Source organism: Buteo buteo, chromosome 3 (genome assembly GCF_964188355.1).
Source record: "Buteo buteo chromosome 3, bButBut1.hap1.1, whole genome shotgun sequence".
NCBI classification, from domain to species: Eukaryota; Metazoa; Chordata; class Aves; order Accipitriformes; family Accipitridae; genus Buteo; species Buteo buteo.
In genome coordinates this window covers 77623826-77649428 of record NC_134173.1, presented here as the reverse complement: position 1 = coordinate 77649428, position 25603 = coordinate 77623826, and the positions used below count along the sequence as shown (strand labels likewise).

Here is a 25603-nt window from a genome sequence, read left to right as displayed (position 1 = left end):
TGGGTATCAGAAAAATCCTTTGCGAAATGCAACGTCGGTCAGGATTTGGACAAACTTCAACAGCCCAGACTTCATCAGTCTCCCTCTCCTTCCAACCTTTTACGGTTGGACTCGACGATCTTAAGGGTCTTTTTCCAACCTAAATGATTCTATGATCCTCTGACCCCTCCTCACTCCCACCACCCCAACGCAACACCCCGGCAGCAAGTCCCACGGCACGCAGCGGCGGGACCCTCCCAGCAAAGACACAGCTGGCACCCAATTTAACCACATTTATCCTCCTGCATCTATTCACCCACCTTTTATTCAGCTGCAAGCTATGAAGCTCTGGGCTCTTGGCCAACTGGCTGCATCTCCTCTCTCTCTCTCCCTCCCTCTCTCCATCAGAGCTGCAGGTTACAGGAGACTATGGCATTTCTGCTTCTCTTATTAGGATAGTTAATGACCTAATTTAAGCCATGTAGAGTATACCCAGGAATTACAGTTACAGGCTCCTCAAATGAAGTTAACAATAAATCACAGAAATTCAGCTGCGAGCACTTCTCAGGCACCTTTGTATCAGCAATATTAATTTTACCAGGAGGACAGCAAGTTCGCTCCCTCCCCTCTTTTTAAGCCACTGACAAATCTTGCTAGCAGCCTCGTTTGAAAAAGCTCCTTTGAGCCCATCTCCGGCTCCTTTGGAAGGGAGCTCCATGAAGACATCTGGCTCGCAGACAGGCTAGACCTTGATTTGTCTTGATCTGCAGCAGGAAGAATACAGCAACTGTAGATTTTGGTGGGAAATTCCCCGTCAGCGGCTCCTTTAGCATCAGAGCAAAGACTTCCCTAGAGATCGAGGGCCTCGACATATGCCTTTCTTCCCAAAGGAAGAGCACTGAAATTATCTGTCCCAGGGGTATTAGCATAACTCAAGTCATTGGGATTAACATTAAAGAGTCATTTAGACTTGAAAGCCCTCCCAGGTACTGGTGGAATGAGGTGCGCTGCCATCAGCGATTCAAACTCCAGCGCAGAGTTCGATTAATCCGAATTTTAGGCTGGGAAGATAGCTCCTGATCAGCTGAGTGTACGTACCGGACAAGACACACCGAAAAAGAAGTTACTGGTTGCTGATGGGCAAGGATCTACAAAATGCCGTGGGAGATGTCTGTGCTTCTCTTTGACTGGAGGAAGGGTAACACCGCTAGATGCCTTGAGCCCTGCCTCTTGCACCCATCCTAAGCGATGGGGAAGAAATACATAGCTTCTCCCTTCCAAAAAAAATAGAGGTGTACGGCACGGAACAATACTCGGTAACAGAACTACAAGAGGCATTTATTAACGAACACAAGATCACATCTTGCAAGCATAAGCCAACATCTCGCATCCACAGACTAATTCACATCCACAAGCACCAAATACTGTCAGTCTCGTTCCCCCCCGCCCCCTCCCAAAGTCAGCAGCGAGACAGTTTGCAGCAGCCAGATGATGGAATCACGAGGGTGTTGGTTCCCCCTAGCACCAAAGAAATCAGCTCCCAACGTCGCTGCAAATGAAGGAAACAGATTTGCAGCAAGGTGCAATCACGCTGTTTTTAACGATCATGTGGTATATTAACATTCAGCTGCAGCTACTGCCTGGGCAGACACTTCATGGAGGAGATCAACCAACCATCCATGGATGGTAGCGGCAACGGCACGGCCACCGACGCTGGCCTGACAGCACGAAACACAGTGTCACATCTTGCTTAAGACCGGTCCAGATACACTCAGCCAGAGGCACACCCCTGTCCAAGCCACCTGCTGCTTGTAGGTACCCGAGAGCTCCCATCGAGCTCCCCAATTTCATTACTTTTCTTTTAAAAACGTTTTGGGTTTTTCTCCCCCCTCCCTTAAGCCCACCCAGCTGCATGTGCCAGGTGAGGTACTGGAGCACAGCAGCTGCGGGTTTATCTGTAGAGGTCACTCAAGGGTTGATTAAACTGCTATCGCCAAGGAAGGAAGGGGAAAAAAAAAAAAAAATCCCATCCTGCAGTTTTTGCAGCTGGAGAATGCAGGTCTGGGGAAGCAGCAGAGCAGCGCAGAGAGGAAAAAAAAAACAAAAAAAAACCCCCGACCAGCAGCTCACCATCTACCACACATGTGAAATAAATAACCCCCGTTCCAGCACAAACACCACAATTCAGCCATTTCTCCCCCCTTCAAGACCAGAGCATTCCCCCCCCAAACCTCTGTGCACCCTTGCTGCAGCCCCCCCACCCCCTGCAGGTACCCCGATCCCTGCCCGCACCCCTTCCCCAGCGCATCCCTGCATCCACACCCACTCACATGCCACCCTGTGTGTGTCCCCCCCACGCACCCCCCTGCGCCCTGCCACACCTTACACCTCCATAAAAATACTTCCCCTGGCTGCATCCCAGGGGGTGGGATCCAGTCCAATCCATAACCCCCCGCATAGAGCATCCACAGGGAGCAAGATGGGGTTGGATCCAGTGCCCCCCCCCCATAACCCCCCATCACAGGGAGCAGGCTGGGATCCAGCCCAATCCATAACCCCCCCACGGGGAGCAGGGTGGGATCCAGCCCCTCCATAACCCCCCCACGGGGAGCAGGGTGGGATCCAGCCCCTTCCTAACCCCCCCCACGGGGAGCAGGGTGGGATCCAGCCCCTCCATAGGGAGCAGGGTAGGATCGAGCCCCTCCATAACCCCCCCACGGGGAGCAGGGTGGGATCCAGCCCCTCCATAGGGAGCAGGGTAGGATCGAGCCCCTCCATAACCCCCCCACGGGGAGAAGGGTGGGATCCAGCCCCTCCATAGGGAGCAGGGTAGGATCCAGCCCCCCCCCATCTCCCTGCTGCAACCACAGGGAACCAGGTGGGTGCATCCAGCCCCCACCCCATGCACCAAAAGTCGGGGGGGGGGGGGGGGGTGTGTGCAGAGTGGGGTAGGGATTCACCCCCACCCCACGCACCCACAGAGAGCCGGGTGGGGTTAGAATCCAAACCTACACCACGCAGAGCAGGTGGGGATGCCCCCCCCCCCCAAAAAAAATAAATCGAGGTGGTGCTAACAGCCCTCCTCCCCCCCCGAAGGACCAGAAAAAGAGGGGAAAAAACACCCTCTCCCCAAAAACGGGCACAGATACACCCCAAGGGGGGGCAAACACTCCTCAGGGCATCTTAAGGAGGTGGGGGCACCCCAATAACCCCTATATGGAGTGGGGGGGAGAGGGAAGACACCCCCCCTCAATAAAAAGGGGGGACAGACGCCCTCTCAGCGCCCCCGGGGGGGCCTTTGGCCCCCCCGGGGGCGCTGAGAGGGCGTCTGTCCCCCTTAAGAGAGGGGGTGAAGCCCCCAAACCCCCCCCCTCAGCCCTCAGGCCCCCTCAGAGGCCTCCCCCCCCCAAAAAAACCCCACCCCGCGGTGCCGGTTCTCACCTCTCCGCCATATTCCCGGCGGCCCTACCGCTCGGCGGCGGCCTCGGCCCCGGTTCGGCCTCCCATGACCCCGGTGGGTTACCGGGTGGGCGACCGACGGACCGATTTCTCCTCTTTTCTTTTACATCCCCCCCCCCCCCTCCTCCCTCCCCGTACGGTTTTATTCCCCTCACGGCCGCCCCGCCGCTGACTGAGGGGACCGGGGCTCGCGCCGCGGCCCCGCCGCGTCCCGCCGTCACCAGCGACAACGGCGGCGCCGCCAATGGGGAGAGGCGGGGGGGGAGGGGCCTCCGCCCATCCGCCACGCCCCCTCCCGCTCAACCTCCGCCTCAAGGCGAGTCCCGCCCCTTTGCAAGCCACGCCTCCTCCCCCTCCAAAAAAAAAAAAAGGAGGGGCCGAGGGGCGGGGCGAGCGCCGAGGGCTGATGGGAGCGGTAGTTCGGCGGCGCGCATGCGCGCGAGGGCGGGGGGCGCGCATGCGCCTTACCGCTACCGCGCTGCGCGCATGCGCAACCCCTCCCCCCCGCGCCCCACAGCCGCCATTACCTGTACCCCCCCCCCCCCCACCTCGACCTCCACCCGTGTCCATGTACCCACTCCCTCCCTAGGGATGGACTGGGACCCCAGACCAGGGAGGGGGGACACACACCAGCCCCTTGGGGCCACGCCAGCCTGCGCGGTCTCCCCAGTTTGGGGGAGTGGGGGGGGGGTGTCCCCCCCGCTCTAAACTCTTCCTCTCGCCGCCCTGGTTTCACCTCGCTTCCCATCACCTCGTCCCTCCTGCTCCGTCAGACGGGGGTTTCCTCACCCCCGTGCCACTCGGTGCTTCTCCCCGCTTCATGGGGGGGGGGGACGACACCCCAATGGCCTGAGCACCCCAAGGATGAAGCCCAAAATGGTGGGGGGGGGACACGCACATTCAACGGGGGACACCGGGTCGGGGTTGACACCCGAGTTGAGGCCACCAGGAGAACTTGGAGCAGCTTCGGCCCCAAGCCCAACGCTTCTGGGGATGGCATGACTAAAGGAAATTGGGAGAAGCAGGTCATTGGTTTCACTTTGTCAGGAGGGGGCAAGTTCGGTCACGGTACGAAACCACTCACAAAACCTTTTATTTACCTTTCAAGCCCCAGCGTAACTTGCAAACTCGAAGGAATTTGGCCGACTGTCCTGGTTGTCTCACCAGGATGGCGTTGGCGCCGGCGTCTTCGGCGCAGGGGTGCCTGGGGCTCCTGGCTGCTCCTCTAATGTTCTTTGCCACAGCCGTAACAGCTTGTTGACGTTCAACCGGTGGCTTTTTGGAGCAGAAACGCCCAAGAACGTCACGTTTTCTCCTCCAAGCTCCTTTGAGATGTGCACAGTGCAGGTCAGAGCCTGAGAAATGGTGAGTTACCCCCTTTTTGGTGTTTTCCTGGTGGCTTCTTTCTCCCACTGATTCAGACTGGCGTTGCCCTCTTGGATTTTTTTTTTTCCCCCCAAACATTTAGTTTGGGGCTATTGTTACTAGATTTTTTCAATTTCATCTGATTTATACAGAATAAAAGAGCAGTTACCTCCTTCCCCCTGGGCACCCTGATCCAAGAAAGACCATTGCCATCATCTTTGCTTACACCAAGGAGAGATGTGATCCTGGACAGAGGCTGCTGGAAACCAAGGTGATTTGGTCCACGTGCTCTTCACCGCAACCTCAGAAGAGATCTGGTGTAGGAGCTGGATTAAAACCAGCCCTGGACCGTGTGCCTGGATGAGCTCAACATGAACGTGTGTGTGATGGGACGGACCATGGAGCACTTTTGTGGTACGTCCAAGACGGGGCTCTGCTCTCAAATGACAGCTTTACTGGAGGGGACCGTCCCTTGCTTCAGCGGGGTCAAACCTTGAGGCATCACCCCTGGCTCCTGGGGGCCTGGGCTCCTTCTCCCACCTCCAGCGCTTTGGCAACACGGTGGGGTCCAGGCACCGAAGCACGGACTGACCTCAGCAGTGACTGGGTGAGCTCCAGTTACCCCAGGCTCTGCTCCAGTCCCCACCAGTTTGCAGGGGAGAGGCAGCCACTGCTGTTCCTTGGAGGACCAGCATGGGCTTGGCAGACCGTGCAAGGAAACCACACTTGAAGGCCAGCAGGATTTAGGGCTTCTCCCCACCCAATGTTATTCCTTCCATTCCTGGCCCATAAAGTTGACCAGGACCCTTGTGCCCAACCCCTTTGGAGCTGAGGGTCAAGCGCAGCCCCGTGACCCCCACCCAAAACCTTGGGACAGCAGAGCAGAGCCTGGTGCGGGCAGGGATGTCTTCTCCTCTGACCAGCTGCAGCGTGCGAGCAGCAACCGGTGCGTCAGCTGCAGCATTGATCTAGGACCCGGTGACGTGAAGACGCGTGTCCCTGACTAACCCCGGCCGTCACTCGTCCCAGGGTAGGCTGATCCGTGCTCCGGAGGGAACAGGGACTCCCGACAGACACAAGCTGGTGTCTGTTAGTCATGTCAGTGGTGGAGCTGCTCTTCTCCGTGTTCCCGCTTGCATCCCTGGGGAAGGAGAACACCACCATGATGTAGGTGATGATCTCACAAGCCCATCTGCAATGTTGGTTTTCTTCCTAACGAGGCAGCGGGGAAAGCCCAGGCCTAAAGGGCAGGGATGGGCAGAGGGTTTAGTCCGGTTGTCCCCAGCCAGGGTTGACCCCTGCTCCAGGATTGCTGACCCGTGGCGTGGTGCACAACCTACTTTTGATTTAGTTTGATCTCTACAGCCGTGCTTTGTTAGAAAAAGGATGGAGAAGGTAAATGGTTTGGAGGGACGGAATTGTGTCACTGTGCCACTCGTTGCTCTGGGTACCAGCTCAAAACTTGCATTGCAGTTAGGAGCTGGATGACCACAAACTGAGTCTCCCTGAGCCCACCTTGCTCCCCTGGCTTCGAGCAGGTTTCTCTGCCCAGCATGGCTCAGCAGATCTTTCCCATGACAGGTCTCACAGAGAACATCGTTTCTCCTTCAACTCTACTTTTTCCAACAAGCCCGTCTCACGCTTTCTGATGGGTCTCGCAGGCATCAGGGAAGGGGCTTCACCAGCATCCCCGTAGCTGGTCCATGAGGTGAGTCTGTGGGGTGACCAGAGATTTCCCTTTTGGCTCTTCTCGCTGCTTCTTCCCCCCTGCCACCTACCTCCAGCTGGAGAGGGGACCTCTGTGTCCCACACCCAAACATGGGCAATTGACAACCAAGAGGGAGCAGCCAGAGTTGGAGATGGCCACTCAGGGGACGTGCTGTGCTCCCAGCAGCCACTTGCTAAGAACTCAAAGGATCACAGAATGGTTGAGGATAGGAGGGACCTCTGGAGCTCATCTGGTCTGACCCCTCTGCTCAAGCAGGGCCGCCTACAGCTGGTTGCCCAGGACTGCGTCCAGGCAGCTTCTGAATGCCCCCAAGAATGGAGGCTCCACAGCCTCTCCGGGCAACCTGTGCCACTGCTCGTCACCCTCACAGTAAAACAGTGTTTCCTGAGGTTCGGAGGGAACCTCCTGTGTTTTGGCTTGTGCTTATGGCCTCTGGTCCTGGCACTGGGCACCACTGGAGAGACCCTGGCTCTCTCCTCTATGCCCCCTCCCTTCAGGTACTTGAGAGACATTGATGAGATCCCCCTGAGCCTTCTCTTCTCCAGGCTGAGCAGTCCCAGCTCTCTCAGCCTTTCCTCACATGAGAGATGCTCCAGTCCCTTCAGCATTCTCGTGGCCCAGCGCTGGACTCTCTCTAGCACGTCCGCGTCTCTCTTGTACTGGGGAGCCCATCATGGACACAGTACTCCAGGTGTGGCCTCACCAGTGCTGAGATCTGCTGGCAATGCTCCTCCCAATGCAGTCAAGGACACCGTTAGCTTGCTTTGCTGCAACGGGGCATCGCTGCCTCGTGTTCAACTCGGTGTCCACTAGGACCCCCAGAGCCTTTTCTGCAGACCTGCTTTCCAGCCGGGTGACCCCCAGCATGTCCTGCTGCCTGGGGTTGTTCCTCCCCAGTACAGCACTTTGCACTTCCCCTTCTTGAACTGCGCGAGGTTCCCATCAGCCCATTTCTCCAGACTGGTGAGGTCCCTCCGGACGGCAGCGCGACCCTCTGGTGTAACAACCACTCCTCCCAGCTCGGTGTCATCTGCAAACCTGCTGAGGGTACGCTCTGCCCTATCACCCAGATCATTAATGAAGATGTTGAACTGGACCAGCCTGCAGTCGAGGTCGTTCTGCACCCTGCGCACCAACACTGCTGCGGTTCCAAAGAGCCAGCTTTCCAGTGCTGGAGCAGGTCCAAAGCCCTGCGGCACACTTTGCTGTGTCTACCCAGCACTGCTGGCCTTGCTTTGTGTTTGCAGAGCGACCGTGCATGGCAGGAGATTGATTGTGCTCCGTGCAAGTTCCTGGCAGAGAAGGGGCGGTGCTGGGAGTCACCTTCTGCTAAGGCCAGTAGAGGCCACCCCAGTCCACAGACCATGTCCAACCTGGGAAACTGGGTCCCCCAGAGTGGGCTGGGGGGATGTCACACTGGAAACAGAGATGATTGAGCAGCTCTGGGGTCAATGCAATGGAGAGCAATGTGCCACTGACGCACGCACAAACAGCCTGGACACACACAGGTACACCCTTGACCCATTAAGGAATGAAAGAGGTTTCTAAAGAAGGGTATCTGATTATGAAGCAGAAAGACTGAACATGGACAGTCATCAGATATTCATAGAATTGCAGGATGGTTTGGGTTGGAAGGGACCTTTAAAGGTCATCTAGTCCAACCCCCCTGCCATGATCAGGGACATCTTCAACTAGATCAGGTTGCTCAGACCCCCGTCCAACCTGACCTGGAATGTTTCCAGGGATGGGGCATCGACCACCTCTCTGGGCAACCTGTTCAGTGTTTCACCACCCTTGTTGTAAAACATTTTGCCCCTCTTCCTCAAATAGTGGGGTTTTGTCTAAAAAGTAAGAAAATATGGGTCCTATTTCGTAAGTTTTGATTACCACTTTTTATCTGTCTTTATTTTGCAAGCTGAAAGCAGGAGATGTATTGGCTTCCCACAACTCCAGATGCTGGAGCTTTGCAGCAAACAGCACACGCCTGGGGACACAACCACAACGAAAGATGCAGGTGACCTGCACGTCATCCAAGGGAAATGTGAGTATCTGGACACATTTTGAACAGTGAGAACTGTGTTGAATTTTAAAGCTTTCCTGTAATTACTTAAATAACGTACCTTCGGTCCCTGCAGTGTCACCTGAACACGATCAAACACACTTTAGGTGCCCAGGGAATGGCAGTTCTTAGAATTTTACTTACCCCCCCCCCCCCCGCCTTGTTCATTCTCCACAAAAAGTTGAATTACTGAGGAAGAACAGATGCATCAATACATCCCTGGGGCTTGCAGGTAAAGCAATGAGCTCTGAAGAGCACAAGGCTGCCTGCACTGGGTAGGGCAGACAAGCAGCCTAGCTGAGGACACCAACATCTGATGCGATGGAGATGGGAAGCATGGAGCCGTCTGTTCAGACTGGCTGTGAAGCACCCAGCATGCTGGGTGGCATGGAGACACTGCCCAAGATGTGCTCATTACCTGAGACAAGAGGATTTGAAACCCCGGTACAGGACAGTGGTGGGCCCAGAAAGTGTGGGGGAGGGAGGGAGGGGAAGGCCAGAGGCATGTATAACAGTTGAGAAACTAGGACACATCTGGGGACAAGATGAGGCTTGGGGTCCTGCTTACACTCCCAGCCCTGCGCTCAGGGTTTCTGCAGAGGGACATCTGGGATGGTGCCTCAGCATCGCTTGGGATGGCCAGAGCGGTGGGTCTCATGGGAGAAGCACCCACCCAGTCACTGGTAATCAACATTAAAGATGTTGAAGATGTCCCTGCTCATTGCAGGGGGGGTTGGACTAGATGACCTTTAAAGGTCCCTTCCAACCCCAAATATTCTATGATTTTATGAGTCTATGAACGTGCACAAGCAAGAGAGGTGGGCCAAGCTCAGGCAGTCTGTTCCTGCCTGCTCCTGGTATTCGGGCTGGATGGCCCTGGTACGTCTGCAGGATGACTTTGGAGATCAGCCTTCCTGGGGAGGGGGAAAGTAACTGCAGGGACGTGACTGTCCCCACATAGCTGCAATGCCCGGTACTGCCCCTGCGGGGCAGAATGGCAGAGAGGTGCTGTCAGTCCCAGGATGGTCCTGTTCTCCTACATGATATCCCAGAGATCCCTGCCTCCCCCCAGTGCCCAGGCCGTCAGTCACAGCCACCTACACGGGCAGAAGGCATGGAAACCAGTGCCAGAGCCCCAGCTCCCTGCAAGCTGCAGGTCCCCCAAGCTCACAGCCCCGAGCCCTGGGACTGGGCTTTGGCCTCTGCTTCTCCCTTCCAGGCCACAGCCTCCCTTCTCTCCGTGTGGTGCTTCCTGGGAACCTTGAAGCAAATTGCTCTGTCTTTTAAACCTTGTGACGAATGCAAGATGCCAACATCTCAAGCCCGTGAATACCTGCTGTCTCTGTTGCCATGGAAACAGAAGACTATTATGTTTTAATATTTTTAAGCTTGAAACATCTCTCAAACCCCCAATGATTAAACAAGAGAAGCAATGAAAAAAATAAACACACCCTTCCATCAAGGTAGATTTGCAAAAGCTGCAGCAGCAGCAACCACCCCCTCCCCTGTTGCTCCACCCCAATTACATTTATCCACATCTCCTTGTCACACACAGTGGGGAAATGTTCTGCATGCCCTGGGAGAGGGAGGCTCTGGGATCAGCCAGGGGCTGCAGGGACATGGAGATGTGGGCATGCCCTTGAAGGCAAGCACAGGGACAGCTTTCTCCATCTCTAACCTGGCCAACAGGACTGCTGCTCCCTGCCGAGGAGGGTTCAGAAGGAGCATCCTTGTGGTGCCCAGATCTACCCCGTCAGAGTGAAATGTAGCCCAGTGCGGTCAATTCATGTCTGTGTGTCCCCACACCCAGATCCTGGCTTTATCCTGATGGGCTTTACCTCTTCTGGACCCAGCTTGCTTACCCCAAGCCCAAACCAAGGTGGGATGCAAACTTGTCCTGGTTTCAGCTGGGATAGAGTTAACTGTCTTCCTAGTAGCTGGTACAGTGCTATGTTTTGAGTTCAGTATGCGAAGAATGTTGATAACTGATGTTTTCGGTTGTTGCTCAGTAGTGTTTAGGCTATAGTCAAGGATTTTTCAGCTTCTCATGCCCAGCCAGTGAGAAAGCTGGAGGGGCACAAGGAGTTGGCACAGGACACAGCAGGGCACCTGACCCAAACTGTCCAACAGTGTATTCCATACCATGGGACGTCACATCTAGTTTAGGAACTGGGAAGTGGGGGCAGGGAATCGCCGCTTGGGGACTGGCGGGGTGTCAGTCGGCGGGTGGTGAGCAATTGCCCTGCGCATCATTTGCACATTCCAATCCTTTTATTACTACTGTTGTCATTTTATTAGTGTTATCATTATCATTATTAGTTTCTTCTTTTCTGTTCTATTAAACTGTTTTTATCTCAACCCACAAATTTTACTTCTTTTTACCGATGTTCTCCCCCATCCCACTGGATGGGGGGTGAGTGAGTGAGCGGCTGTGTGGTGCTTAGTTGCTGGCTGGGGTTAAACCACGACAAAACTGCAAAAAGATGTGCCCATGGTGGGACAAGGGAGAGGGGCTGGGGAGGTCCAGGGTGTCCTGCCATCCATATGGTCCACCAAGGGGCCTCAAAGATGTTCAGAGATGTGACAACCCTCACAGCATGCTCAGGATCTTGGGTTATGTCTGCTCAGAGTAAGGGGCAGCTGAGAAAACTGCACAATCCCTGGTGCCTTGTGACTCACTGACACCATCACCGTGTTTGCTGCACAAGAGGACGTTGCAGAGGGGAACTGGAGGTGAGCACGCTGCATGGGGCTGCAAGCCTGAGATTGTTGTGGCCATGTGGGCGGTGGAAAGGTCTGATAAATGCAAGGCATCCCAGATTCAGCTGAGGTGGGTGCTGGACTCCACAAAAAGGTGGGGCAGTATTTTGGGAAACCCCACATAGATCGAGTGGGGAACATACAGATAGGGGTAAAGTGGCCCACGGACCTCCCACATGGGTCAGTTGGGGACCCTACGATCAAGGGGGGTGGTGACCTGGGCACCCCGCATTGGTTGCCCCAGGACCTCACCTCAAGGTGGGGACAAGGATATAGGACCCTGTGGGGGTGGCCCTGGGACCCCACAGTGAGGGAAGATGGTTTCATGAGGACCGCAGGGTGGTTGGGCTGGGGACCACAGCAAGGGGAGACTATGACAGGTGACCCTGCATGCGTGTCCCAAGGACCTTGCAGCACAGAAGAAAGGTGATGTGGATGCCGAAAGTGGCGGGGTCAGTGGCTTTGGGATGCCTCAGTGAAGAAGAAAGATGATGAGACCCCACATAGTGGGTCCAAGGACCCTGCGGATGAGACATGCGATGGGTGCAGGACGTCTGTGCTGAGGGGTCTGTAGCACCCAGCAGGACAGATGTTTGCTTTTGAGTGTTTTGGGTTTTGTTGTTGCTGTTATCAGCATTTTTTAGCAGCATTTTGTCTTTGTGTCGTCTCCCCCTCCTTTTTTCACAGGTTGTGTTTGGTGTTTCCTTGCCATTTTTTGCTCATTTTTTTTTAATTGATTCTTTCCTCTCTTTCCCCTCTATTTTTGGCAGTTTTTTGCGGGCTCAATGGATGATTCGTTTAGGCAGGGCTTTCTAACCAGGTGTTTATTCATCTTCTTTTGGCAGCTTTTTTCCCCCAGTAGGGCTTTGCAGGGTGGTTTGCTTGTTGGCATTTATTCCGGTGGGGTTTTAAATATTTACTTAAAGTGGGAGGACACGTGGGGGTTTTGTATCTTCGGCCGGTTATTTTTCCTTCCCCAGCAGTTGCTTGCAGGGTCTGTTGAGGTATTTATTGATCGCTGTTGGTTTTTTTTGGCGGGGGTGTTATTTAATCGGGGCATTTTCCCGCCCTTTTACCCCTCTGAGTCCCCTAACTACTTTCTTGTGAGGCGTTCGGTTTGGTTTTTGGCGGCATTTCTACTCATTCATTCCCTCGTTCACCCCCCCCCCACCCCACACCCCTCCCAGCAGTTGTTTTGGGGGCCATTTGGTGAAGATTATCTGTTTATTGTACCGGAATTGTTGATTCTGGGGTCCTGACAGGCGCCTTCTAGAAGCTTCCAGAGGCTTCTCCGGCAGCTGGTGCCTGTCAGCCGCCCCCCATTGTGAGGCTGTTAGCCGCCCCCTGATTGGCAGGTTGTTAGGTGCCCCTTGACTGTGAGGATGTTAGCTGCCTCCTGATTGGCTGGTCACTGAGGGGGGGCGGCTGAGGGAGAGCCGGGCTGTGGTGAGGGAAGGCGGCCGCCATGGCGCTGAGGTGGGGACTGACATGGGGTGCCGAGGAGCCCAGAGCCGGTCCCTGTGCCATGCGGGGCTGCTGTGGCAATGCCGTGCCACCAGCCTCGGTGCTGGGGTGGCCGTGGCCTCGTTGGTGGGACGTGCGTGTGGCAGCCAGGGCGCTGGGATTGTGCTGTTAGAGCTGATCCTGCTTGTCGGAGAGAGCCTGTCTGGGCTCGGCTGCGTGGCGGGAGCTGACCGGCGCTCTTTGAGGAGAGATGGGATGCGTGTGACACGATGAGGTAAGAGAGCACTTTTATCCACAGGCTTACAAACGCTGAGGGATGTCAAAGGCAACAAGAAGGGCTTCTCTAAGTGCAGAATGAGGGGGACTAGGGAAAATGCGGGCTGGGGCAGGGACCCTGCTGCCACAGGTCATGGAAAAGGTGGAGGTACTGAGCACTGCCTTCACCTCCACATCAGGCCCTGGAGACCAGGGGGCAAGTCAGGAGCAAGGAAGCCTTACCCTGGGTAAAAGGGGATGAGGTTAGACAATACTTGGGCAAAACAGACTTACATAAATCCATGGGCCATGATGAGAAGTACCCACGAGTGCTGATGTCGCTGGCTGATGTCATTGTGAGGCCGCTCTCAATAATGTTTGGAGGATCCTGGGGAGTGGGGGAGGTGCCTGAGGACTGGAGGAAAGCAAATAATTGCTGCTTTCTTGAAGAAGGGCAGGAAGGAGGACCCAAGGAACTGCAGGCCAGTCAGCCTCACCTGGATCCCTGGGAAGGTGGGGGAACAGCTAATCCTGGAAACCATTGCCAGGCAAATGAAGGACAAGAAAGTCACCAGGAGTAGTCAGCATGGGTTCACTAAGGGGAAGTCATGCTTAACCAACCTGATAACCTTCTATGATGAAATGACTGGCTTGGTAGATGAGGGGAGAGCAGTAGATATTGTCTGCCTAGACATCAGGAAGGCTTTTAGCACTGTCTCAGAAGATCTTCATAGAGAAGCTGATAAAATGTGGCCTCATCAGACAGTAAGGTGGATTGAAAACCAGCTGAACGCCTTGACCTGGGGTCTATTCTGAGGCCAGTAATTAGAGGTGTACCCCAGGTGTCAATTCTGCATCAAATCATAGAATCATAGAATGGTTTGGGTTGGAAGGGACCTTAAGGATTGTTCAGTGCCAAACCCCCTGCCATGGGCAGGGACACCTTCCACTAGACCAGGTTGCTCAAAGCCCCATCCAACCTGGCCTTGAACGCTTCCAGGGAGAGGGTATCCACAACTTCTCTGGGCACCCTCTTCCTCACCACCCTCACAGTAAAGAATTTCTTCCTAATATGAAACCTAAACCTACCCTCTTTCAGTTTAAAACTGTTACCCCTTGTCCTATCACTACAATCCTTGATAAAGAGTCCCTCCTCATCTTTCCTGTAGGGCCCCTTTAGGCACTGGAAGGCTGCTATAAGGTCTCCCCAGAGCCTTCTCTTCTCCAGGCTGAACCCCAGCTCTCTCAGCCTGTCCTTAAAGGGGAGGTGCTCCAGCCCCTGATCATCTTCGTGGCCTTCTCTGGATCCACTCTTCAGCAGGTCCATGTCTTCCTTATGCTGGGGCCCCCAGAGCTGAGCACAGTACTCCTGTTTAACATCTTCATTAATGATCTGGGTGATAGGGCAGAGCGTACCCTCAGCAGGTTTGCAGATGACACCGAGCTGGGAGGAGTGGTTGTTACACCAGAGGGTCGCGCTGCCGTCCGGAGGGACCTCACCAGTCTGGAGAAATGGGCTGATGGGAACCTCGCGCAGTTCAAGAAGGGGAAGTGCAAAGTGCTGTACTGGGGAGGAACAACCCCAGGCAGCAGGACATGCTGGGGGTCACCCGGCTGGAAAGCAGGTCTGCAGAAAAGGCTCTGGGGGTCCTAGTGGACACCGAGTTGAACACGAGGCAGCGATGCCCCGTTGCAGCAAAGCAAGCTAACGGTGTCCTTGACTGCATTGGGAGGAGCATTGCCAGCAGATCTCAGCACTGGTGAGGCCACACCTGGAGTACTGTGTCCATGATGGGCTCCCCAGTACAAGAGAGACGCGGACGTGCTAGAGAGAGTCCAGCGCTGGGCCACGAGAATGCTGAAGGGACTGGAGCATCTCTCATGTGAGGAAAGGCTGAGAGAGCTGGGACTGCTCAGCCTGGAGAAGAGAAGGCTCAGGGGGATCTCATCAATGTCTCTCAAGTACCTGAAGGGAGGGGGCATAGAGGAGAGAGCCAGGGTCTCTCCAGTGGTGCCCAGTGCCAGGACCAGAGGCCATAAGCACAAGCCAAAACACAGGAGGTTCCCTCCGAACCTCAGGAAACACTGTTTTACTGTGAGGGTGACGAGCAGTGGCACAGGTTGCCCGGAGAGGCTGTGGAGCCTCCATTCTTGGGGGCATTCAGAAGCTGCCTGGACGCAGTCCTGGGCAACCAGCTGTAGGCGGCCCTGCTTGAGCAGAGGGGTCAGACCAGATGAGCTCCAGAGGTCCCTTCCATCCTCAACCATTCCATGGCACTGTAAAACCGGGTAAGGAGGGCTATGAGCTGGTTCTGTTGGGAATGATGTCTGCAGCTGGCAGGTAAATGATGAAGCAGAGGCTGGGGTCATCAGTGCATGGGCTGAGGTGATGGGAGGAAGAGAACTCTTTGGAAGGACAAAGATGGGGTCAGAAGAGAATTGACTTGAGGTGCCTGTAGGCAAAAGTGCACAGCCTGGGAAGTAAGCAGGAGAAGCAAGAGGTCTATGCCAGGTCACAGAACTATGGCATCATGGGACAACCTGAGACTGGTGGGACAACTTGTGTGACCGGAGTGATGCGACAGATGCATAAGGGCTCTGCAGGACAGCCATGCAGGGGACTGGCTGTTGTGTGAAGTAGCAACTCATCTATTTGGAGAAGTTCAGTGGGACAGGTGAGTTGCTGGCTGGTATGTGGTCTGCCTAAATGTGGCTTGTGGATGTTTTGCGGTTTGTTCCTCAGGTGAGCAGTGCTTGTTTGTGCTGGGGCCCTTGTGCCTACTCTCCTGCCTGAGCATGGTTGTGGCCGTGAGGTTTCCTGCACACCCTCGTTCCTGGTGCATGAAGTCGCCTTTAGTGAGGAAGGTCTTGGCAAAAGGTGGTGTGCATTTGAAGGGCTGCAAGTCTGGCTCTATGCAGCTTTCTGTCTGAGGTAGTGAGCAGAAGAGGGTGTTGTGTTTTCTCAAGGATTCCCTTGCTGCCTGTTGCAAACTCTTTTCCTTCAGAGAAATGTGTGGCACGCCTAAAGGCTGGTGCACATGAATAGTTGTGGAGTGGGAAGGTGGTTGGATGAGGGATCCGATGCTTTCTGCAGCCCTTTCTCTGCCTTTGCCTCTGCACAGGACAGGGGAGATGCCTTGGGCAGTGATGATCCCTGTGGGCAAGGGAGCTGAGCCCTTTTTGTCAGTGCCCTTCAGGTTATGGAATGGGGACACAGAGGCCAATGCTGAACCCCTGTTAGGAAATCAAACATTGTCTCTCCTTCCTTTCCTCCTTCCTTTCCTCCTTCCTTTCCTCCTTCCTTTCCTCCTTCCTTTCCTCCTTCCTTTCCTCCTTCCTTTCCTCCTTCCTTTCCTCCTTCCTGTTTTGCATATTCTAGCTTTCCTTTCTGCTTCACTGAGACTATTTCTTGTTAGGGCTGGAGAGTGGTGCTGGAAGTGTGCTGATGGGGATTGCATCAGAGGCATGGCCAGATGAGCATTACTGTACCCAAGCCTTTGTTTGGACAAGTGAAGGGCTTGAGTCATGTGCTGTAAGGAAAAAATACACCAACCTGTGTTGTTGGTGCTGAAATATTTTCCCAGAAGAGGTCATGGCACCTTAGGGCACTCATGTGAAGCCGTCTCAAAAAAATCCCCATGTCTGTATTGGGATAGTATGGATTTGCCAAGCTTGAAGGAGGTTGAGCACCGGACCGCTGGCCATCCAACCAGACACACTCTTGGGGCCTGGATTTGTGCTGGGTGAATTTGGATGACCCCTGGGAGAAGAAAGGAAGAGGAGGCGTCTCAGGCTGGGATGCAGTAGAACTTTATTGAGAGAAAAACAGAGTGAAAACGCAGGAGCGTCAAGTGGAAGGGAGCAGCTCTGAGGTGCAAGTAGGGCAACCATGAGCTGAGATCCCTTGCATGCACTAGATTTTGCAAGACCATCCTGAGGTCTTTCTGCCCTGTGGTGGGATTAGCTGACGGGAGTTCCTGATGGTCTTTGGCTTGTGGGAAGGTGGTTTCAGTAGAGAGTATGGGACATAGCAGAAAGGGCGATACAAAGAAGGAAGATGGAGAAGAGGAGGAGGTACACGGGCCGTGTTTCCAGCCAGCATGTGCTTGGCCCTTTCCTGCTTCCTTGCTTGGTGCCTTGAGAGGAAGAGCCGTGGACTGCAAACCCATATGCCAGCAACAGCCCGGAGATGCATCCTCAATTCATGCCATGGCTTCCAGAGTGTGGGTAGCTGGTGTCAGGGGTGGTTGGTGTCAGGGGCCCTTAGCAGGGGTTGCAGCCTCTTCTGCCGCCGAAGCAGCCCAGGCCTCCGAAGCCGAAGCCGCCCAGGCCTCCGAAGCCACCGGAGGAGATGGGCACTCCCTGGGAGCTGAGGACGTTGCCCACGGCAGCCGATGAGGAGGATCCGACGGCGGTGCTCTGGGGGAAGGAGCTGAGGATGGGTCCCGGCAGGGTGACCACCACGGCGGGAGGCTGGATGACGACGCGGGAGTCCTGGCACTGCTGGACACAGGGCTCGTTGCAGCTGTTAGCCAGCGGGGTGGGTCCGCAGGGGCGGCAGAGGTCGTAGCAGGCCATGTCTGTGGTGTGGAGGGGCCCTGGAAGAGAGGGTGTTGAGGAAGCGGAGGGGCGCGGGGATGCGAGGGGCGGTGTTGCAGGAGGGCGAGGGAGTGGGGAGGCCCGGTGTGGGTCCGGGGGGAGTGTGGCGGTCAGGGCTGCTGAGGCTGGGGGCAGAGCGTGGTGGAAGAGACGGTGCAGGTGGGGCAGGAGAAGGAGGGGAAGGGGGTTGAGGCTCACCTTGTTGACGGTGGAGGAGAAGGCGTTGGGAGAAGTGTGTGAGGGAGAGAGGTGCTGGGCTGCTTTTATGCTGGTCGCTGAGTGCCTGAGGGGGCGAGACAGTATTTGTGCATGACAGCATTTTGCAGCAACTAGGTCTTTCATTCCACAGCCTAGCGAATAATGGGGTGGGGTGTGTATCCCTTGCCGCAATTCTCCAATTTCACGTCCTCCTCTTGAGGATGTGTCCATCTGACCCTGGCGGCAGCTTTTAAGTGTGGCTATTAGAATTCAAAGGCTTGGGGTTGATGGCACGTGTCAAGGCGGGCAGAGGATGCGACCGAAGGACAGGAGAGGTGGGGTGTCATCAGTGAGGTCATCCCGTGGCAGTCGTGTGGTGTGGTTTGCGGGTGGGTTGTGAAGAGCGGGCCCCGTTTCCTCAGAGCCCTGGCAGGCTGCTCTGGTCTTTGGAGGTGTGCCAGGCGTGAGACGCTGCCCCTTCCGTCGCGTTTGGTCCCTCTCTGCCTTGCTCCCAGCTCGCTAAGGCTGTCTTTAGGCCTGGCCTTTCCCCTTGGGTGTGCTCTGCGGGAGTCTGGGTGCCCCTCTTGCTGGTGGGGTTGTAGCTGGGAGAAGGGAGGCTGCCTGTGTGGGCTCGTGGCCCCCTGGTGCCGTCCCTGGGGCTGGGGCTGGCAGTGCAAGGGGCGAGAGGAGGGCTGTTTGCAGGAGCAGGCCGTTGTCGCGGCAGCCCTGGTTCAGAGCTCGCAAGCCCTGTGCCGTGGGGAGCCCTGCCAGGCTCCCCAAAGGCTTGTGTTGGCCCCTCCGTAGCGCTGCCCTTCGTAGGGGCCGGCAAGTTTGCAGCCTGGGCTCTGGCGTGACACAGATGTGGGGCACGTTGCAAAGGCAGGTGAGTTTCAGAGCAGCCCGTGAGTGTGGCGAGAGGCTGAGGGGCAGTGGGAGCGGCAGGCAGGGGCGGAGGTGAGCCAGGCCTTTGGGGTCTGTAGTTGGGGAGAGTGCCGAGGGGTGAGGCCATTTCTCTGCAGGGCGTGTGATGGGCAGAAGGAGGATTTCGACGTTGCTATGGGTAGTTAGAGGTGAGCACGCTGCATATGGCTGCAGAGCCAAGGGCTTGGTGGTGGTAGACGTATGGCGAAGGGTTGATGCCTGGCAATGCCTGCCCCAGTTGAGCGGAGGGGAGTGTTTTGCAGGCAGTTTGTCAGGTGAGCAGTGCTTGTTGCTGAGGAAGAGGAAGGGTGGTAGGAATGATTGCTGTGTGACTGGGTGGATACGTGTCCGTGGGGCCTGAGGGGTTGTAGCCACAAATGCGGAAGGAGCTGTGCGATAGCCTTGTGAGGCCCCTCTCAATTATCTCGGACAGGTCATAGCCCCTGGGCGCGGTTCCTGATACTTGGTACACAGCTCTTTGCCCTCCTATCTTGGAAGAAGATCAGGATGGAAGATGTGGGTAAGGAGATGCCAGTGAGCCTGGTGTTGTTCCTGTGGAAGGTGATGTAGGAAGTCTTCCCGGAAAGCGCTGCCAATGCCAGGACGGACAAGAAGGGGATGGGGAGTGGTCGGCGTGAATTTACAAAGGGGAAATGGTGCTTGACCGACCTGCGTGTTGTCTGCGTTGAAGAGATTAGCTTCGTGGTCGCAGAGAGAGCGCTGTGGCTGGCGTTTCTCTCAACTTTCTTGTAAGGCCTTTGACGCTTTCTCCCATTGCATGGTCACAGGCTGTGGGAGCGACACTGTTCAACACCATCAGCAAAGTCCTGGGCAGTGTGTCGGAGTGCCCCATCAGCGAGTTGGCAGATGATGCAAAACCTGGAAGAGAGGCTGAGGCACTGGAAGACTGCGTTGCTTTACCGAGAGAGCTGGAGAGGCTGGTGATGAGGGCAGAGAGGAATCTCCTGAAGTTGAACAGGAGGAGACAGAAAGTCCTGCATCTGGGGAGGAATCGCGCCGGGCCCCAGGACGTGCTGGGGGCCGCCAGCTTTACGGAGCCCGATCTTGTGGTGCTGGTGGAGAACGAGCTGCCTGCGAGGCAGCAATGCGCGCATGCGGCAAAAGAGGCCAAGAGTCTCCAGGGCGGCGCTGGGAGAGCGTTGCCACCAGGTCATGGGAGGTGACCTTGCTCTCTCTTCAGCGCTGGTGAGGCCCCGTGTGGAGTCCTGTGTCCAGCTGAGGGCTCTCCGGTGGAGGAAGGACATGGCCTTAGTGGGGCGAGTCGAGTGGAGGCAGGGCCACCAAGACGCTGAAGGGACTGGAGCATCTGTGGTCTGAGGAGAAGAGGAGAGAGCTGGGAGGCTTTTCAGCCAGGAGGGAAGACCACGCAGGGGACATGTCATCACTGTGTCTAAATCGCGTGTGGCGGGGCAACGTGGACAGGGGAGTCAGACTCTTCTCATCGGTGCCCACGGCCGGGTCGAGGGTGAATGGAGAAAGCTGACAAGACGTGCCATTTCCTTGGCAGAGAAGGCAGCCCTTTCTCAGTGTGAGGGTGGTGAAGCAGTGGAACCGGTTGCCCAGAGAGGTGTTGGAGTCTCCGTCCGTGGAGATACTGAAAACCTGACCGGACGTGGTCGTGGACAGCCTGCTGGCGCTGAGCCTCCTTGAGCAGTTTGTGTTGAACTAGATGATGTGCAGAGGTTCCTTGCTAAATGATTCTGTTGGCTGTGCTTCTGCTTGGTGTGTTGCTCAGAGAGTCGTGGTGGGGAAGAGGGTTGGTGTAGTGTGTGCTGCCACAGGGAGCTTGTGTCAGAGGCGTGGGTAGAAGGGCATTAGCGTGTCCCAGCCTTTGTTTGGGTAACTGAAAGGGTTGTGTCACGGGCTGGAAGGCCCGCCGTGGCGGGGTGTGGGGATGTTGCTGCTGGGGACACGGTTCCTAAGAGAGGTCTTGTAGGCCCTTTGCAGCCAGCCCGGTGGCCTCTGGAGGCCTGGCTTTGTGCTGGGTGAGGTTGGAAGAGCCATGGGAGAAGAAAGGAAGAGGAGGCGTCTGAGGCTGGGATGCAGGAGAACTTTATTGAGAGACCAAAAAAAAGAGCGAAAAGGCAGGAGCGGCAAATGGAAAGGAGCCGCTCTGAGGTGCAAGTAGGGCGACCGTGAGCTGAGGTCCCTTGTGTGAGACAGATCTCGGCAGAGCTCCTAGATCTTCCCGCCCCACGGGGTGAGCAGCACACTGGAGGTCCCCGGTGGTCTTTGGCTTGTGAGAAGGTGCTTGCTTTGTGCCTTGAGAGGAGGAGCCGTTGTTACTGAGCCCATGTGTGAGCAACATGCTGGATGGAGGTGCATCCTCAATCCATGCCGTGGCTTCCAGGGTGTGGGCGGTTGGCGTCAGGGGCCCTTAGCAGGGGTTGCAGCCTCTTCTGCCGCCGAAGCAGCCCAGGCCTCCGAAGCCGAAGCCGCCCAGGCCTCCGAAGCCACCGGAGGAGATGGGCACTCCCTGGGAGCTGAGGACGTTGCCCACGGCAGCCGATGAGGAGGATCCGACGGCGGTGCTCTGGGGGAAGGAGCTGAGGATGGGTCCCGGCAGGGTGACCACCACGGCGGGAGGCTGGATGACGACGCGGGAGTCCTGGCACTGCTGGACACAGGGCTCGTTGCAGCTGTTAGCCAGCGGGGTGGGTCCGCAGGGGCGGCAGAGGTCGTAGCAGGCCATGTCTGTGGTGTGGAGGGGCCCTGGAAGAGAGGGTGTTGAGGAAGCGGAGGGGCGCGGGGATGCGAGGGGCGGTGTTGCAGGAGGGCGAGGGAGTGGGGAGGCCCGGTGTGGGTCCGGGGGGAGTGTGGCGGTCAGGGCTGCTGAGGCTGGGGGCAGAGCGTGGTGGAAGAGACGGTGCAGGTGGGGCAGGAGAAGGAGGGGAAGGGGGTTGAGGCTCACCTTGTTGACGGTGGAGGAGAAGGCGTTGGGAGAAGTGTGTGAGGGAGAGAGGTGCTGGGCTGGCTTTTATGCTGGTCGCTGAGCGCCCGAGGGGTGAGTCAGCCTTTGTGCATGATGTCATTTTGCAGCAAGCAGCTCTTGCATGGCCCATCCATGCAAGTAATGAGGCGGGGTGTGTCTCCCTTGCCGCAATTCTCCAATTTCACGTCCTCCTCTTGAGGATGTGTCCATCTGACCCTGGCGGCAGCTTTTAAGTGTGGCTATTAGAATTCAAAGGCTTGGGGTTGATGGCACGTGTCAAGGCGGGCAGAGGATGCGACCGAAGGACAGGAGAGGTGGGGTGTCATCAGTGAGGTCATCCCGTGGCAGTCGTGTGGTGTGGTTTTTGGGTGGGTTGTGAAGAGCGGGCCCCGTTTCCTCAGAGCCCTGGCAGGCTGCTCTGGTCTTTGGAGGTGTGCCAGGCGTGAGACGCTGCCCCTTCCGTCGCGTTTGGTCCCTCTCTGCCTTGCTCCCAGCTCGCTAAGGCTGTCTTTAGGCCTGGCCTTTCCCCTTGGGTGTGCTCTGCGGGAGTCTGGGTGCCCCTCTTGCTGGTGGGGTTGTAGCTGGGAGAAGGGAGGCTGCCTGTGTGGGCTCGTGGCCCCCTGGTGCCGTCCCTGGGGCTGGGGCTGGCAGTGCAAGGGGCGAGAGGAGGGCTGTTTGCAGGAGCAGGCCGTTGTCGCGGCAGCCCTGGTTCAGAGCTCGCAAGCCCTGTGCCGTGGGGAGCCCTGCCAGGCTCCCCAAAGGCTTGTGTTGGCCCCTCCGTAGCGCTGCCCTTCGTAGGGGCCGGCAAGTTTGCAGCCTGGGCTCTGGCGTGACACAGATGTGGGGCACGTTGCAAAGGCAGGTGAGTTTCAGAGCAGCCCGTGAGTGTGGCGAGAGGCTGAGGGGCAGTGGGAGCGGCAGGCAGGGGCGGAGGTGAGCCAGGCCTTTGGGGTCTGTAGTTGGGGAGAGTGCCGAGGGGTGAGGCCATTTCTCTGCAGGGCGTGTGATGGGCAGAAGGAGGATTTCGACGTTGCTATGGGTAGTTAGAGGTGAGCACGCTGCATATGGCTGCAGAGCCAAGGGCTTGGTGGTGGTAGACGTATGGCGAAGGGTTGATGCCTGGCAATGCCTGCCCCAGTTGAGCGGAGGGGAGTGTTTTGCAGGCAGTTTGTCAGGTGAGCAGTGCTTGTTGCTGAGGAAGAGGAAGGGTGGTAGGAATGATTGCTGTGTGACTGGGTGGATACGTGTCCGTGGGGCCTGAGGGGTTGTAGCCACAAATGCGGAAGGAGCTGTGCGATAGCCTTGTGAGGCCCCTCTCAATTATCTCGGACAGGTCATAGCCCCTGGGCGCGGTTCCTGATACTTGGTACACAGCTCTTTGCCCTCCTATCTTGGAAGAAGATCAGGATGGAAGATGTGGGTAAGGAGATGCCAGTGAGCCTGGTGTTGTTCCTGTGGAAGGTGATGTAGGAAGTCTTCCCGGAAAGCGCTGCCAATGCCAGGACGGACAAGAAGGGGATGGGGAGTGGTCGGCGTGAATTTACAAAGGGGAAATGGTGCTTGACCGACCTGCGTGTTGTCTGCGTTGAAGAGATTAGCTTTGTGGTCGCAGAGAGAGCGCTGTGGCTGGCGTTTCTCTCAACTTTCTTGTAAGGCCTTTGACGCTTTCTCCCATTGCATGGTCACAGGCTGTGGGAGCGACACTGTTCAACACCATCAGCAAAGTCCTGGGCAGTGTGTCGGAGTGCCCCATCAGCGAGTTGGCAGATGATGCAAAACCTGGAAGAGAGGCTGAGGCACTGGAAGACTGCGTTGCTTTACCGAGAGAGCTGGAGAGGCTGGTGATGAGGGCAGAGAGGAATCTCCTGAAGTTGAACAGGAGGAGACAGAAAGTCCTGCATCTGGGGAGGAATCGCGCCGGGCCCCAGGACGTGCTGGGGGCCGCCAGCTTTACGGAGCCCGATCTTGTGGTGCTGGTGGAGAACGAGCTGCCTGCGAGGCAGCAATGCGCGCATGCGGCAAAAGAGGCCAAGAGTCTCCAGGGCGGCGCTGGGAGAGCGTTGCCACCAGGTCATGGGAGGTGACCTTGCTCTCTCTTCAGCGCTGGTGAGGCCCCGTGTGGAGTCCTGTGTCCAGCTGAGGGCTCTCCGGTGGAGGAAGGACATGGCCTTAGTGGGGCGAGTCGAGTGGAGGCAGGGCCACCAAGACGCTGAAGGGACTGGAGCATCTGTGGTCTGAGGAGAAGAGGAGAGAGCTGGGAGGCTTTTCAGCCAGGAGGGAAGACCACGCAGGGGACATGTCATCACTGTGTCTAAATCGCGTGTGGCGGGGCAACGTGGACAGGGGAGTCAGACTCTTCTCATCGGTGCCCACGGCCGGGTCGAGGGTGAATGGAGAAAGCTGACAAGACGTGCCATTTCCTTGGCAGAGAAGGCAGCCCTTTCTCAGTGTGAGGGTGGTGAAGCAGTGGAACCGGTTGCCCAGAGAGGTGTTGGAGTCTCCGTCCGTGGAGATACTGAAAACCTGACCGGACGTGGTCGTGGACAGCCTGCTGGCGCTGAGCCTCCTTGAGCAGTTTGTGTTGAACTAGATGATGTGCAGAGGTTCCTTGCTAAATGATTCTGTTGGCTGTGCTTCTGCTTGGTGTGTTGCTCAGAGAGTCGTGGTGGGGAAGAGGGTTGGTGTAGTGTGTGCTGCCACAGGGAGCTTGTGTCAGAGGCGTGGGTAGAAGGGCATTAGCGTGTCCCAGCCTTTGTTTGGGTAACTGAAAGGGTTGTGTCACGGGCTGGAAGGCCCGCCGTGGCGGGGTGTGGGGATGTTGCTGCTGGGGACACGGTTCCTAAGAGAGGTCTTGTAGGCCCTTTGCAGCCAGCCCGGTGGCCTCTGGAGGCCTGGCTTTGTGCTGGGTGAGGTTGGAAGAGCCATGGGAGAAGAAAGGAAGAGGAGGCGTCTGAGGCTGGGATGCAGGAGAACTTTATTGAGAGACCAAAAAAAAGAGCGAAAAGGCAGGAGCGGCAAATGGAAAGGAGCCGCTCTGAGGTGCAAGTAGGGCGACCGTGAGCTGAGGTCCCTTGTGTGAGACAGATCTCGGCAGAGCTCCTAGATCTTCCCGCCCCACGGGGTGAGCAGCACACTGGAGGTCCCCGGTGGTCTTTGGCTTGTGAGAAGGTGCTTGCTTTGTGCCTTGAGAGGAGGAGCCGTTGTTACTGAGCCCATGTGTGAGCAACATGCTGGATGGAGGTGCATCCTCAATCCATGCCGTGGCTTCCAGGGTGTGGGCGGTTGGCGTCAGGGGCCCTTAGCAGGGGTTGCAGCCTCTTCTGCCGCCGAAGCAGCCCAGGCCTCCGAAGCCGAAGCCGCCCAGGCCTCCGAAGCCACCGGAGGAGATGGGCACTCCCTGGGAGCTGAGGACGTTGCCCACGGCAGCCGATGAGGAGGATCCGACGGCGGTGCTCTGGGGGAAGGAGCTGAGGATGGGTCCCGGCAGGGTGACCACCACGGCGGGAGGCTGGATGACGACGCGGGAGTCCTGGCACTGCTGGACACAGGGCTCGTTGCAGCTGTTAGCCAGCGGGGTGGGTCCGCAGGGGCGGCAGAGGTCGTAGCAGGCCATGTCTGTGGTGTGGAGGGGCCCTGGAAGAGAGGGTGTTGAGGAAGCGGAGGGGCGCGGGGATGCGAGGGGCGGTGTTGCAGGAGGGCGAGGGAGTGGGGAGGCCCGGTGTGGGTCCGGGGGGAGTGTGGCGGTCAGGGCTGCTGAGGCTGGGGGCAGAGCGTGGTGGAAGAGACGGTGCAGGTGGGGCAGGAGAAGGAGGGGAAGGGGGTTGAGGCTCACCTTGTTGACGGTGGAGGAGAAGGCGTTGGG

The 25603-nt window shown here is 56.9% G+C and overlaps 4 protein-coding genes across 4 annotated transcripts in view; all 4 read right to left on the bottom strand.

Moving 5' to 3' along the window:
- The window catches only part of ARHGAP39 (Rho GTPase activating protein 39), a 149064-nt gene extending 145456 nt beyond the window's left edge, over positions 1-3608 (bottom strand). The window contains exon 1 of the mRNA XM_075024118.1: positions 3421-3608. Within this exon, the coding sequence (XP_074880219.1) occupies positions 3421-3431 (11 nt within the window). The 5' untranslated portion in view covers positions 3432-3608. The remainder of the gene's footprint in view (positions 1-3420) is intronic.
- Positions 3609-16842: 13234 nt separating this feature from the next.
- LOC142029588 (feather keratin 1-like) lies at positions 16843-19568 on the bottom strand. Its single transcript, XM_075024446.1, has 3 exons — positions 19552-19568; positions 17868-17998; positions 16843-17668 (listed from the first exon to the last, which is right to left on the bottom strand). Exons 1-3 carry the CDS (start codon positions 19566-19568, stop codon positions 17334-17336), a joined length of 483 nt encoding a protein of 160 aa, XP_074880547.1. The 3' UTR covers positions 16843-17333.
- A 1193-nt stretch (positions 19569-20761) lies between these two features.
- On the bottom strand, positions 20762-21750 carry LOC142029586 (feather keratin 1-like). The gene is made up of 2 exons (XM_075024445.1): positions 21721-21750; positions 20762-21521 (listed from the first exon to the last, which is right to left on the bottom strand). The coding sequence occupies exon 2, from the start codon at positions 21499-21501 to the stop codon at positions 21187-21189; it is 315 nt and encodes a 104-aa protein (XP_074880546.1). The 5' UTR covers positions 21502-21521; positions 21721-21750; the 3' UTR covers positions 20762-21186.
- Positions 21751-24614: 2864 nt separating this feature from the next.
- Positions 24615-25603, bottom strand: LOC142029585 (feather keratin 1-like). Its single transcript, XM_075024444.1, has 2 exons — positions 25574-25603; positions 24615-25374 (listed from the first exon to the last, which is right to left on the bottom strand). The coding sequence occupies exon 2, from the start codon at positions 25352-25354 to the stop codon at positions 25040-25042; it is 315 nt and encodes a 104-aa protein (XP_074880545.1). The 5' UTR covers positions 25355-25374; positions 25574-25603; the 3' UTR covers positions 24615-25039.